Source organism: Oryzias melastigma, linkage group LG5, assembly GCF_002922805.2.
Source record: "Oryzias melastigma strain HK-1 linkage group LG5, ASM292280v2, whole genome shotgun sequence".
Classification (NCBI taxonomy): domain Eukaryota; kingdom Metazoa; phylum Chordata; class Actinopteri; order Beloniformes; family Adrianichthyidae; genus Oryzias; species Oryzias melastigma.
Genome location: NC_050516.1, coordinates 8,833,915 through 8,848,270, shown reverse-complemented (window position 1 = coordinate 8,848,270; position 14,356 = coordinate 8,833,915). Strand labels below are relative to the sequence as shown.

The 14,356-nt window shown below is 42.7% G+C and overlaps 1 protein-coding gene across 5 annotated transcripts in view; it reads left to right on the top strand.

Annotated features, from left to right (window-relative positions):
* Window positions 1–14,356, top strand: part of LOC112144749 (plexin-A1) — a 267,901-nt gene that overhangs the window by 176,253 nt on the left and 77,292 nt on the right. For all 5 annotated transcript variants that reach the window (XM_024269482.2, XM_024269485.2, XM_024269483.2 and 2 more), the window contains exon 10: window positions 10,034–10,234. In XM_024269482.2, coding sequence (XP_024125250.1) covers window positions 10,034–10,234 — 201 coding nt within the window. The remainder of the gene's footprint in view (window positions 1–10,033; window positions 10,235–14,356) is intronic.

Here is a 14,356-nt window from a genome sequence, read left to right as displayed (position 1 = left end):
TTTTGGATTTTTTCCTGAAATGCTAAATGTGGCAATTTGATCATTTATCTTCTTTAATTTACTTAAAGATCCACTCCAATAAAAATTGTCTTTTGTATGTTTTAACATGTTCTTGGAGCATTTTTCTCATAGAAAACCTAAAAGAATTTATGATTAAAACTGTCTTTCTGAGTATTTCTTAGTTCAAGTCACATTGGATCAGAAAACTGGATGCTTGAAAAAGCTCAGACTGATGACGCAGTTACTAAAATGGGCGGGGCCAAAGTTTACTCCCCCCCCCCTTGCATACACCCTAGTCCGCTCACGCTCAAGTGTGAGACATGATGAACGTTCAACCGTTGTGCTTTAGCTAACTGCAATTCTGGGTCAAAACTGTATGACTGGATTGATCCAATATTATTTGTTGTTATATTAGCGCCGCTAATGTTAGCTTGAGGCTATAAGCTCAAACAAACTGAGCTCTCAGCGACGAGTACGGGGGCGGGGTTGCCCTGTGTCACAATTCAGAATTTCTAATGAGTTTCTGCTGCTGTGTATAAAACTCAACAATTAAAATCTTTCTGGGATTGAGATGCCTGGATTGTGACTTTAAGATGTTTGGTTTACCCTTCTAATTATCCACAACCTTCACTTTGAAACGGACCACAATCCCCTCCAGCTTCAGGTGAGCTGTCACCTCCCAGATAAGGCGGAGCATCAAACCAACAGACAAGCCCCGCCCACCATAAATGACATGCAGATTCGATGGTTGCCGCCTCGGCTGGATTGACTGCAGTGTTCCTCCCGATGGAAGTGGAGATCAGTGCAGATAATGAAGTGTTGAGGTGTAGCGTTTCTCTTCTCTGCATAATCCTCTCCCGGCTGACAAACCTGAACGGATGCAGCCGGGTTCACATCAGTCATGCCAGCACCCAATATAGCCCCAGTGAAAGCTTAATGAAGAGCTAATGTGAAGCAAAGATTCTCACAGATGGGCACGGGAGCGTGTGTGAGGGTCGTGCACGCTTTAGTGTTTGCTCAAGTTTGTGTGTGCGTGTCACTCCCAGGTCCCACTGGTTTAATTATTCAGGCCGTATTAAATCTTCATTTCCGCAGCCCTCACAGCCGGCATGCCTAATAGTGAACACAGATGAATATTGCATTTTTAGCATCAAGGCTCCTGTGTGTCAGAAATAAATGCCAAGTCACCGAGACAAAGGACGGGGCCGTTGGAGCAGCCGTGCAAAGTGATGTGAAGGCAAACTGGGATCTGCAGGCGGATCAGAGATGCAGAGGCAGTGATTGAGAAGCAGCCGCCGCCTGCTGGGATGGAGAGGCGCTGAGAACGGAGACACGCTGCGCCGGCAAATCTCACAAGACCGGCTAAGTGTGTCTGTCATGTCAGGCTCTCCCCCACGCTGTTCTGCTGGAGTGCCGGTCAATGATTTTACCCCAACAACCTCCATTTTACCCACATCGTTGTCTTGCCATGACAAGATGGCCAGCAGAACAGTTTCTGAGGTTTGAGTTTCTTTTGGATTCAGTCTAAAAGTTAGTCTCATTAATTGATTTGTCCTCCAGATTTGACCCATCACACGTGGGAGTGGCGAGCAGCAGACACAGCTGCACTTGAGAACCATTTGTTGGTTTAACCCAGAGGTCTGCAACCTTTAGCTCCAGATCCACATGTTGCTCTTCTATCTCTCCATGGTGGCTCCGCAGCTTAACATAAAACTACTGATCCAGCCATGTCGACCATCGGAGTCAGCAGCTCCACTTAACCAAAACTACCTAAAGAAAACCAAGAAAGTTCACAAACTAAGACTACCAAGATCCAACCCCAAACTAAAATAACAAAACCCAGCAGTGAAAGACTACTGAGGACAAAGAGGAAAAAGAACAAAAAAAAAAGAAGAATGAAGCTGCATTTCTTAACCTAAGGATTACTCAATTGGCATTTATTTAATTTAGATTAGTTAAATGTATACATTGATGGCTGAGGTGTTCATTGATGATAAACTGTGTAGGTTTTTACATCCTGTTGACCTGAAGACGTCTTGTTTGTTCAATGCTACCTCCAGAAAATCAGTTGAATATTGAAAAAATATATTTGTTACGTATAGAAAAACCTAATTAATTTGCTTGGTTAAAAGCAACTTCATGAGATATTGATGCAGTGCTTCACGTTGGGATTATTCAAAAAAATGTTTTTTACAATTTAAGTTCTGTGAAAGGTGTATTAATATTCAGATTAAGTCTCTTTCTAAGTCATAATTATTAAAAAAAATTAAAGTATCATCTCTGGTACTGTCTTGGGATATATCGCGATACATGGTGATATCGTATTGCCAGACTCTTGCCAATACACACTACTAAACAAACAGCCAAAACACGCATTGAATATGAACTGAAACCCTCTTGATTCCTGATTTTTTTAATAACCCCCAAACGGAGGTTTGAGTTCTTCCAGCGTCGCAGAGCCACAGGCGGGAGAGCGTATCTACCTCCGAAATCAAGGCTCGTCTTTGAGAAGCTCAGCGGCGCCGGGTTTGATTGCTGCTGACATATCTGGGTTAGGATGATAACGGGGTGCCAGGCGCCCCCTCACCCCTCCCCCTCTGCGATGAGAGAAAAAAAAAAAGCATTTTCAAAATTATTCACACATTGGTGTTTTTCCATTGTTTCTTGGCGTGCGGCGCCATATGTGTGGAGAGGATAAACTGTGTCGATTTGGCAGCTTGCTTGTAAGTCAATGATAAGGGATTAGGAGATGAAATCAAAATGTACGGCGGCTTGGTGGGGACATCAAAGCATCTGGAACATGTGCAGGTAGATTCAGTGCCACACTTTGATAATCCATCTTAAATAGTGAGAATGTCTCCAGCGTTCCCCAGCATCCTCCTCCTCTTTGCGCTGCTTCCTTCCTCTGCTCATCACCTTTTCCTCCGTCACCTTCTTCTCTCCTCCTCCTCCACCTCTCCCTGCATCATTACTCTGCTTGGAAAGCAGGGCGTGGGCAGACCATCTCCCAGTCCCTTTCAAGGTTCAAAGTGGCCTTTCTTCTGCTTCCTTCACGGCTCCGACATGTTGCTGCCTTATTAAGTTGTTCCTCACACTCCGCCGCTCGCTCGCTCCCTCTTTCACAGAGCATATTTCTGGCTTTTGCTTGCTAACGTGCACGCTCACACGCACTCTTTTTTTTTTTTTTTATAGGCATGTGAAGCTTCTGCAGGTTTAGTGAGAAACCACTTTTAATGATAGTCTCACCTTTTTGCTGTGTTTGTTGCACAAATATGCAAATTTTGCAGCAACTGTCTGCCTGTGGATCTTGGTAAATACAGATTGTATTAAGCCCCGCCTCCATGAACAGTATACATTAAGACAACTAGAACTACAAAAGTGTTGAATGTTTTCTGCTGAAAGTAGTCACTAAAGATGTTGAAGCTTTTTTGCTGAAAATGGTGACACAATTTATTTTAATTACTGAGGTATTTGCTGAAAATGCAAAAGCTATTTGCAAAATGTTACATTTGCTAAAAGACTGGAAATTATATTGGAGAACTATGAAAGAGCGCTGAAGTTGACCTAAATTCCTGAAAATTTCGTGGTAAAATTGCTTAAAAATCCCTAATACATGTCAGTTTTGCAAAAATATTTAGCAAAAATATGAGCTAAACTACAAATTAGCTAAAAAAAAACTTTAATAGATGCTAAATTAGCCAAAAAAGCTAGCTCATTACCTTAACACTAGATAAACTCCAAAATAGCCTAAAATTCCTCAGTAAACCAAATTACTTAAAAACATTAGCCTGTTGCTAAAATAGAAGCTAAACTCTAAATTAGATAATAAAACCTCAGTAGATAACAAATTAGCCAGAAAACGTTAGCATGTTGCTAAAATATTAGGTAAACTCAATTTTTAAAAAATTACTATAAAAGATGAAAACATATCCCATGAATATATTTAAAGGCTTGTTGCTAATCTACTTAACGAAATTGAAGACTTTCTCATTCATTTCTTATCGGGCATATTTTGCTCAATATTTAAAAAAACTAAAAAGTTTAAGAATACCAAAAATACAAGCTGTCCTGAACAAACTGAACATTTTGATAGCAAGAAAGTTTGGTTGAGGTTTTACGTGACGAAAGCGTACAGAAAGGAGTGGGATGATCACTATAATGTGAATGTTTACTAAACATTACACAATTAAACTACTATGTTGTACCGTATAACATAATGATAGTTAGGAGGCATTTTCCTTGTTTTAGTCATGGTTCGCTCAGATTTACTTCGATTTTTTATTATCTGAGTGGCGCATCTGTGATGTTTTCATCTTAGCATTTCATCAGAGCTTCATGCGCTGCAGGACGCCGCGCCCGCCACTCTGGCAGGGGGGGGACTGTGAAGTTCAGGGCTGCAGACCTCTTCATGGTTTCTCATGTTAGACTTGTGTCAGCGAGCCCGGGGGCTGTGGCCACGACCAGTGGGGGGGTGGCATTGAACACTTTTCAAACGTCCTTTTGGAAGCCCTGCGTGACACACACACACACACACACACACACACACACACACACCCACACCCCCCCACACACACACACATTCACAGATTATTCTTTTTATTTGTACCAACCCCCCCTCTCTACGCCGGCTCACCATATCGCTTTACTTCATTATTTAACATGTTATCTTTTCCCCTCCCTGATCTATAGTTCCCACATCACACATGCAGCTAATTAATTATGGATGGACTTTAGAAAAAAGGAGCTGGGGGGATCAGAGAGCTGGGGGGGTGACCAGACGTCCGCCTCATTTTGAATGCGCGGTGTTTTTGGAGGTTTATTAATTTATATCTTGTCAGACGACGCCGAAGCGTTGGAACTCTTTTGGCGCTTTAGTGCTTTTATTTATTCATTTATTTGCTCATCTCCACCCCCTCATCTCTGTCCTGATTTTAATCTCTCACCTGCACAAACGCACACACAGCGTCACGCTTTCCTGCAGACCGCCTCATTATCCTCGATGAAGCTAAAGGGCTTCTGCCCACCTGCAGGAGACAAACACAGATTTACTTTTTCGTTCTTCTCTTTTAGTTATAGAAGCTAAAGGATGTGGAATGAAGCATTGTGTTCAACCTAAAGCGAAGGCTGATCTCCTCTGAGAACAGCTCGGGGCAACGTTCAATCAAGTCTGGCTTTTTCACTCGGATGTTTTACAATTTAGGTCAATTGTTCTATAATAAGAGCAGCTCTATTGTTCCCAATGACACTTTTGATTGATGCATGTCTGTAGGTTATAAGCTTTAGTGCCAGCTGCCCTTATGGGTGAATACGGCTGTCTGAGGGTGAAAAATGGTCACATTTGTGTGCAGGTGGGCCGCACAAATATCAAGGTCATAGACCGCTATTTAGGCCCATAGAGTGAAAATGTTCAGGTACATGACAGGTCATAGGAAAGACTTGGTGTAAGGACATCGTATGATAGCATCAACTGTACTTCATAAGTGCGTAACTTCCATTATCCTTCAATACTTCAAAATACTATCCAAATACTTCACAATACGACAATTCCTTTTTATTGAAAATTGTTGGATTTTCTTTGCGATAAAAACGTTTTAACAGTTCTTTATTTTTTGGGTGGGGGTTCCAGTAAAAAACCACTGGTTTTGTTGAGCTCCTCTTAACTCCGTCTTTGCTGCTCACGTTCGAGCACACACCCATCTCTCTCCAAGTCTGTCTTTCCGGACATCATCCGGATGAGGTGTCACATCTGCCCGCCAAAAACCACAGCATCCGTCCTCACGAGCGAGCTGAAAGAGAAGAAGTGAGGAAAGAGGAGGAAGTAAAGAGGAAAAATGTCTTCAAACAATTCCCTTCAGTGAAATAGGGTTTCATTGTATTCTACTGTACTCCTGGCTTTGAACTGTGTTGGCACCTGTCAGGAACGCAGATGAAACGCTTCCTCTCTGCAGAGCACTTTTCCTTTCATCTCCCCCTCCCCACTTTCTTCTCCGCTTTCTTTCTTTTGCCTCCATTTCTTCCCGAGAGGGTCTCAAACGCCGATCCGGACAAACCAGAATATTTTGTGAACCAGATGAAAACAAAAGCTCGCCTACATTCCGGTGACACGCCGCCTTCACGTTGTTGGATAAAGGAAGATCTCCCAGACCCTGTCGGAGTGGCAGCTGTGTTTTGGTTTCAGGGTTTGCTCTGCTGCGTCACAGCGTGAACATTCCTGATTCATATCTCAAGCAGGGCCTTTCTTTTGGAGTTTGCATGTTTTAGCCGCTTCAGCAGGACGGTGGGGGTGGACTTCAGCCCTCTTGTGACCCTGAACAGGACAAAGGGGGGGGTGCAGATGACAAACCATGATGGAAAGACAGAAACTGTATTTTCTGTTGGATTTTTATTGAAAATCTCTTTTTTTATTGCTTTGAACATTTTTTGCCATCTCTGTTGTACTGTCACACTGAGTGATCTAGGGTATATTCAGACATTTGGTTCGCTTAATGTGAACCAGAATTTGTTTACCACAACTATCTAGCACAAATTTTCAGTCTCAATCCACCCAAGTGGATCCTGGTCCTGGAACTGCTCTCTAACCCATCTGTTGAGGTGGTCTCAGTTCGTTTCCAATTGGACGGAGCTCTGGTTCTCTCTTGCCTCGTTTCCACTGAGCGTTCTGGCCCGGTATTATGAGTGTTTCCATTGTAAAAAGGACCCATTGAACAGTACCAAACCGTACCTCATGGGGGCCCCATCGGTTGGAGGTTCATTGAAAAATGTAACGATCAGTTGGGGTGGAGTTGCAGTAACCACTGAGGACATTAGAAAGCGCCAATATAGCGCTCATTTGGGCTAACGATTCCCACGCTAGCTTAAATGATCTTACGTTTGGGTTTTTGCGTTTTCCTGTGTATTCTTTTGGTAACAAGTTGAAAATACCTGCAATCAAAAGCAAGGCACTGAACTGCAAACGTTCTTTGCCAGTTGGCAACGGTGCGACACAGGGTGAGCTAGCGACATGCTAGCAGTCTACACCACGCATGCGCTGTGAAAACAAGCCGCTCAGAGGAAGCGAGGCTTACCCGAGGGGAAAGACTCACCAGAATTAACTGGACTGTATTGTACTACTTCTTACCGCACCATACCACTTAGTGGAAATGAGGCTTTAGAGTTTCCTCAGTCTGAATAGGCTTCATTCTCGGAGTGGAACAATTGGATCAGCCACCATAGCCGGGCATTATGGGATATAAACAGAGTAGAAAGGAAGCTGCAGGCAAATGTATAGAAACGATGAGACAACAATTCATTGAAATGTGGTCAGATGAATGTAGGCTCATTAAACTTTTGATGTGATAAACATAAAGTTTGAACTATCCTAATAAGGACTGCATAGCTTAGGACATCTACTATTCTTCCTCTCATTGCTTTGCTCCGCCCCTGTAATTCCTGGCCAATGACCAAAGATATCTTTAGACATGTGCTTTAATTTGGAGCAGAAATGTCTAATAGCCGGCAGTATGAGCACGACCAAATGGAAGGTTCAGGACTCGATCTGGACCAAAGGACTTCTCCAGTCCGAGTATAATCTTAGAAAAGTGAAAGGACTCTTTTGCCTCGTTTCCACTGAACCGGTATGGTATTTTGTGCATTTCTATTAAAAAATGGACCCATTATAGCGGACCGATTTGTGCCACTTTTGGTCCATTGTTGGTTGTTGGTCCATAGAAAAATGGAATGGACCAGTTAGGGCTCATGTCGTCACACCCATTGATTTGCGTAAAGCACGTTTGTCAAAGTCGAGGCCTGGGGGCCGGATCCGTCCCACCGGGTGATTAGATCCAGTCCGCCAGATCATTTTATATTTTTGTTATTAACAGCTCAATGTTATATCGCGCTGGTAACATATTGCATCATCCCCAAGTCGTCACATTTTGACACATGGTTAAGGACCCTTCGCTTCAAAAAAGTGAGTTTGAGTCCCCAACTCGTCGTTTTTTGACATACTGGCTGTCCTAATTAAATCAGGGGTTCCCAACCTCCGGTTGGGACATGGACTACACCGGTATCCTCACCCTAACCTGAACCCAGTACCGGGTGTTAGGGACCATAAACACGCTGAATACAGAGAACCGCTGTAGATACACAGCTACATCATCGGCCTACACCTCGCATGCGCCTCGATGGTCCAACGCTCAATGGAAACGCTCTCTGGAATTGGCTGGACCATTCTAAACTGGCCAGGACCGTTCTGGATCGCTCAGTGGAATGACGCTAAAGAGTTTGAAACAAAAACCAGTCAAAGAGACATAGGACTTTGGCACAATGTCAGTAAACAGATGAATAAAACACGGCTGCTCATATCCTGAGAACGCTTCCAAAATTCTTACAAACTATCAGGAGTTCCTCTCAGCAAAGAAACGCCAAAAACAAACCGTTCCCCTCCCTCTGTCCACAGACATTTCAAATCCACAAGTGCAGATCAATTTCTTTTTTCTCCTCCTTCCTCTCCCCCCATCTCTGCCCCCCATTCATCAATTTCTAGAGCTGTCTGAGACTCCAGGCAGTTAATTAAGTAGGACATTGTCAGGGGCTGGGTACAAGAGGTGGTTAAAGATGGATGTGTGGAGGCATTCAGAGATGGCAGAACTGCTGCTCCCTCCTCTCCTCCGCCGACGAGCTGGTCCAGCTTCCTTTTCATTCACCGGTCGTCTTTTTTCACTTTTCCCTTCTCACAACAGCTGTCTCTAGAAATACCAGCTGCAGTTTTCTCCTTCCTGTTTCTCTGTCCAAACTTCCATTTCCTCTTGCTCCTCCTCACACCTCACTTCCTCCGTTTCATTCACCCGTGCTCCCTCCCTCCTCCCTCCTTCTGGATTAAACATCAGATTCTTCCTGCAGTGCTGCCCCCCTCCCTCCCCATGTGTTTGTGTGTAATCAGACACACAAGGCCAGGGCTAAGCGGGCTAATGAACAAACTCCACCATTGTGTGGAGGCCTTGGGGAGCGGCTGTAGCTTCTAATGTACAGCAGCTACAGCCGGAGCAGGGAGAGCTTAGAGAGGAGAGACAACAAGACATGAAGGAGGAGGGCAGAGGTGAGCTGCATGCTGGGAATATTTAACAAAGAGCCCGTCAGCGTTTTTACACATCATTCCCTCTCCCTTCGTTCTTGGACTGCGTTCAGTCTTTGGTTTATGTTTCTGTCACCGGAGTGTAGCAGAACATACAGGATTAGGTCAAAGCTGAGCAAAAAGTTTGCTCAGTATGTTGTGTTTCCACTCAGCTTTAAGGGTAATTTTGTGGTATTTTAATTAAATTATTCTGGCCAGTTGTGTGATTGACTTTGACACCCCTGTAATAAAGTCACTGGAAGAATATTCATCTTGATTCCAACAATTTATCAGAATGTGAATTTTACAAATCCAGATCCTCTGTTGCATTGTGGGAAAAACCTCCCTCAGTCTGCAGCTGACCTTCTGTGCAGTCTGGCATTGTTTTAATGACACATTGAAATGTGAAGCAGGGATTAAAGAACCTCTTTAGAGTTTCTTGGTTTTGAGTTGTAAAGAAGGATCCGGTTCCGTGTTGCTAATGGAATGTTGGAGGCTGGGCGGAGTTCCACCGAACCTTAAACTGACATTGTTGTCACCTCCGCCCTCTCACTCTTCCTCTATTTCTTGTTTTTGTTGATGTGCATCGGCGACATGTCTGTGCAGGAACTTTGTGATGACTTCATTTGGTTTGGAAATGAACAGGACAGATTATAATTTTGAGCAAAATGTAATTTTATAGTGTCTTTATAATGTTGATACGTCGAATACAAAATAAAAAACCTTTAATCAATCAAATCTGTGAGGGTAAAATACATTTTCTAACTGCAATAATGAGATCTTTGGACACGTCCATAAAAACACTGAAACATGCTTCAGAAGACGAGAGATAAACGTGCACCAACCCAAAGCTTCCTCATCCTTCCGCTCTTTGACACAACCAAACCCTCCATCCCAGCTCCGATTTGACCTTTTTCTTGTTCATCTCTCTGAACTCTGCAGGGCTGCCCCCAGATCCTGCCGTCCACCCAGATCTACATCCCGGTGGGCGTGACCAAGCCCATCACCTTAGCCGCCAAGAACCTGCCGCAGCCGCAGTCGGGACAGCGGAACTACGAGTGCGTCTTCCACATCCAGGGGGAGACCCACAGCGTTCCCGCTCTGCGCTTCAACAGCACGTCCATCCAGTGCCAGAAAACAGCGGTGAGTGGCGTCCGGCAGCATGCGGGGAATGTGCGGAGGCTCTTTTAGCTCTGCTAATGGCGGGGAAACACAGCAGGTGTTGGTGGTGGATTTTTCACTCATTACTGCTGAGGAAGAGAAGCTGAAATCATTTCTTAATGCAGACCAAATGCTTCAGTGTTGAATGACATTTGATGGTTTCTAATTCTGCTGAGTCAGCATTTCCTGTTCCTCTGACCTCATTAGTATCGGAAGACACTGACTCGATCAGGGTTACCTCTGCAGCCACGATCCTTCTGAGAGCTCATAGTCGTCCCGATAGATGAGAAGTCTAGCTTAGTAAACATATGCTTAATGATGTGTTATACAGTGTGTTTTTATAGTTTTTATTAATTTATTCTAAATTGCACCAAATAACCTTTTTTTATTTGGTATTTGCCATTGTAGCAGAGAGTTTTGCATCTGTTTCAAACTTTTGTTTCATAAAAATGTTTTTCTTTCGTTGAAATCTATCAGTTATTGGTCAATTGACCATATTCACTGTGACGTCAGTGTTTAACACCATTTAACATACATAATAAAAGGTGACCTTATCAATTTCAACAGAAAAATGTACAATATTTATTTTATAAATGTATTTTCATTTCCTTTCTTAGATTGTTCACACATATAGTTACACATTTGAATAATCCTTCAGTGTTTTAGGTTCTATTGAAAATATTGACCTTTCATTTGAGCAGATATTATACTAACAGATTCTGTTTTGGCTGATGTTATTTACACTTGTTTTAAGTCTGATTGAGCACAAAAACTGATAGAATTCATGTTAGCCACATTTAATAGGTGCAGCCAAGATGCAGATTGCTGCATTGAGCATTCTGCAGGAGGAATACTGACATTTGATCTAAGAGGGAAAACCAATACAACCAGGTAGGACATTTAGAAAATAAATATTGTACAAATTTATGATACAATTGGTTAGGTTACTTCTATTATTTTGTAAAATTGTGTTAAACATTGTTCAGCTGTCAGGTTTGCCATTATAAACCATTGACATAATAGTCACTCTGCACACTCGCCGTTTTGTGTGACGTCATGTGAAATGGGTCTATTAAAGTGCTGTCAGGGAGGTATTCTTTATTCTCTTAGAAGATTCTCGTGATCACTTAATGTTTGAGTGTGAAAGGGTTTATTGTACAGACGAGTAGTTGTGCATGTATGAATGTGTGTGTGAGGCTTCAAACTAGCATGACAGATAAGAGGGAAGCTAGCGATGTGCTTCAGTGAGGCTGAAAATGTGAAGAGGAAGTCAGTTTCTGATCCTCTCTGGAAGTGGATTGATTGTGTCTACACCTCAACTCTCTTCCTACCTCTGTACTTCACCTCCCTCATTCCTCCTTCTGTCTATCATGTTTTCTTCTTCGTGACATTCCCCGCTGCCTTTCATACGTATACTTCGACTGCATACATTTTTTGTCCTTTCCTAGTCAGCACGGCCAAGTGGGCCCATATGGTTTAAAAGTGGGCAGAAAATGTAAGCCCCAAATGTATTTGTCTGCAGTCTCTGTGGTGGTCCCACCTGTGTTTGCACACATTGACCGAAGTGGGGATTCAGTGGGTTAGCCTCCTACACTAGCCAGCATATTGGTCTTTGTATAGGAAATCTGCTGGGCGGGGCCACAAGCTCCCTGCTCCGCCCCATCCTGATGCATAATCTTCTAGTCAAATAGATCCATGAACGTCTTTGTTTCCTCGTCTGAGCTGGAATCTGGATCAGAACTGTACACACTGTATGTACAGCTCACAGACATGAATTATGGGATGAAGCGGGGTGTGACGTCACCCATAGAAAAAGCCTTACCTTGCAAATAAAGGCCAAATCCGTCAATGATTTTCCCGCCTTACGGGCGCCGCCATTTGGAACCAGACGACAGTGATTGGTCCGAGTCGGTCTGAGTCACATTTTAGTCCAACCACCCTCACCAATCAGGAGTGAGCTTGTTATAAAGCCACACCCCTTCCACTGAAAGCGGCTCAGGAGAATCTGTCAATCAATCATTCAAGGCGGGGCCATTGGGCACCACATGCTTTTACTGAGACATCTGATTGGTCAGTTTATAATTTGAATAATTTGAGATCAAGAAAAAATATTCTTAAAAAAATTAGGATTAGAACAAAGACATTAAGAATCTATCAGAGCAAGAATGCTTATTGTGATCTATAGAATGAGTATTTCTTAATAGAAATCTATAGGATTTTGGCTTCTCTGAGCCGCTTCCTGTTTGGAACATGAGGGGGGAGGGGTTGTGCTGTCCATTGATTACACAGTCTATGGTGCGGCCCTAATAGTGTTGGTGATTTTTGTTAAACTGTTGATGTTCGGGTGGGGCTGTAAGCTAGTGTAAATAGATGTATGATGGGAAGGGGGGCGGGGATGCTCCATGTAAATCGTCCCGCCCAACAACAGATAATAAAGTTTAGCCGCTCTGCAGAAACCTAGAAAACGACAGATTTTAACTAAAAACGTCATTTAAAAAAGGAAGGAAAACACTTTTAAAACACATTAAAAGATGATCAGAGTGAGACGTTGATGCATCATTTGATCCTCTTCCCTTCTCTAAGTGCGAGCAGATCTTTACACGTTAGTCATCGAGCACATTTGGCCCAACAACAGCCTCCTATAATCCCTCTCCGACACTATTCTTTCCGTATTGACAGGTAGTTTACAGCGTTTGGCTTGGGCTTGGCAGTTGTTTGCAAAGACGCGGCTCATTATCTGGCAGAGGGCTCGTCTTTCCGCTGAGATGCCTTTTTTATTGACCGTTTATTGTTGCTGCTAGGCCACTGGTAATCAGCGGCCGAGTCCGGCTCCAGCAAAAGCTGAAGTTTTCCGTTTGATGTCCACAAAGCAGACAACATGCTAACAGTAATTAGCCTAGGGCTGTCAGCACTTAGCCCTTCTTAGCAATTAGCTGTGGCAGCTTGACTGCGTGGTCAGATATCGATGCAGCACATTCATGGGAGTCTGCAAACATCCACTTTTAGATCCGGCGGGCCCAAAAGGTGCCAGCTGTGTAAAGATGCTATTAAAGCGTTATTCATGCAGGCTTGAGATTATGAGTTTAATTATGTGTCATGAATTATTAGAATGAGAGTCTTATTATAGTTCCAGAGCACTACTTCTCAAATAATGAGGCTTTTCAAAAAAAATTGTTTCTTTTTTTGTCATCAAACCTGGATTTTTCTCACCTGTTCTGTTTTGTTTTAATTATTTTTGTTGTTCCTTTCTTTCAGTCACAACTGCTTTAGGGAGCATTTCTTTATTTGTGTTAGCTTGATTTGTTGTCATTCACCTGTTAAAAGGATGCTGAAGTACTTTTTATTTCATGATATTTTTAGATTTTACTTTGACACTTTAACACCCACCGCTTTTCTCTTTCAGAATCTACTGGAATTATTTTGTTAACAGTTGAAAAATTACAGCAAATCAAAGAACATAAATACTGGAGCTCCGGTGTTAAAGGGTCAATTGAAGGTTAACTCTGAAGCTACGATCACATCGCCATCCGAAACTTGCGTTTAAGCGACTATTTCCAGTGAAACGTCTATAGAAATGAGTTCAGAACTCATGTTCATCCCTCACTGCACATGTTTTTAAAACACTATTTCGGCTCTACTTACAAAACACGTCCATTGAACATGTTGAAATTTGAAATATTTGTGCTGAAATTCCTTTTTCTCAGCTTCAGAATTTTTTGGCCAATTTTCACCGCAAAATGAACCCATTAGCATCACAAATCTGTCTGTGCCAAATTTGGGGAGAAAATGCCCGAGCAGCACTGTATGTATATCAATAGTTTAAAATGTAATTTAAAAATTCTCATCATTTTTTCGTGGATGACATGCTGGCTAAAGCAGGAGTGGGTGGAACCCTCAGGAAGCAAAAGGCGGAGCCTCAGAAACCAAGTCGTTTCACTTCCAGGTATAAAAATAGTTAACAAAAATAACTTATATTTAATAAATAATTTGTTTTTCAGTCTTCCAAATGTAATATATGATTATCTATATGGATATAGTTCGCTCTGAAAGGCTTAAGAACATCATGGTATGATCCCTGTAAATGAATGTGGAGTGGGGGGGTGG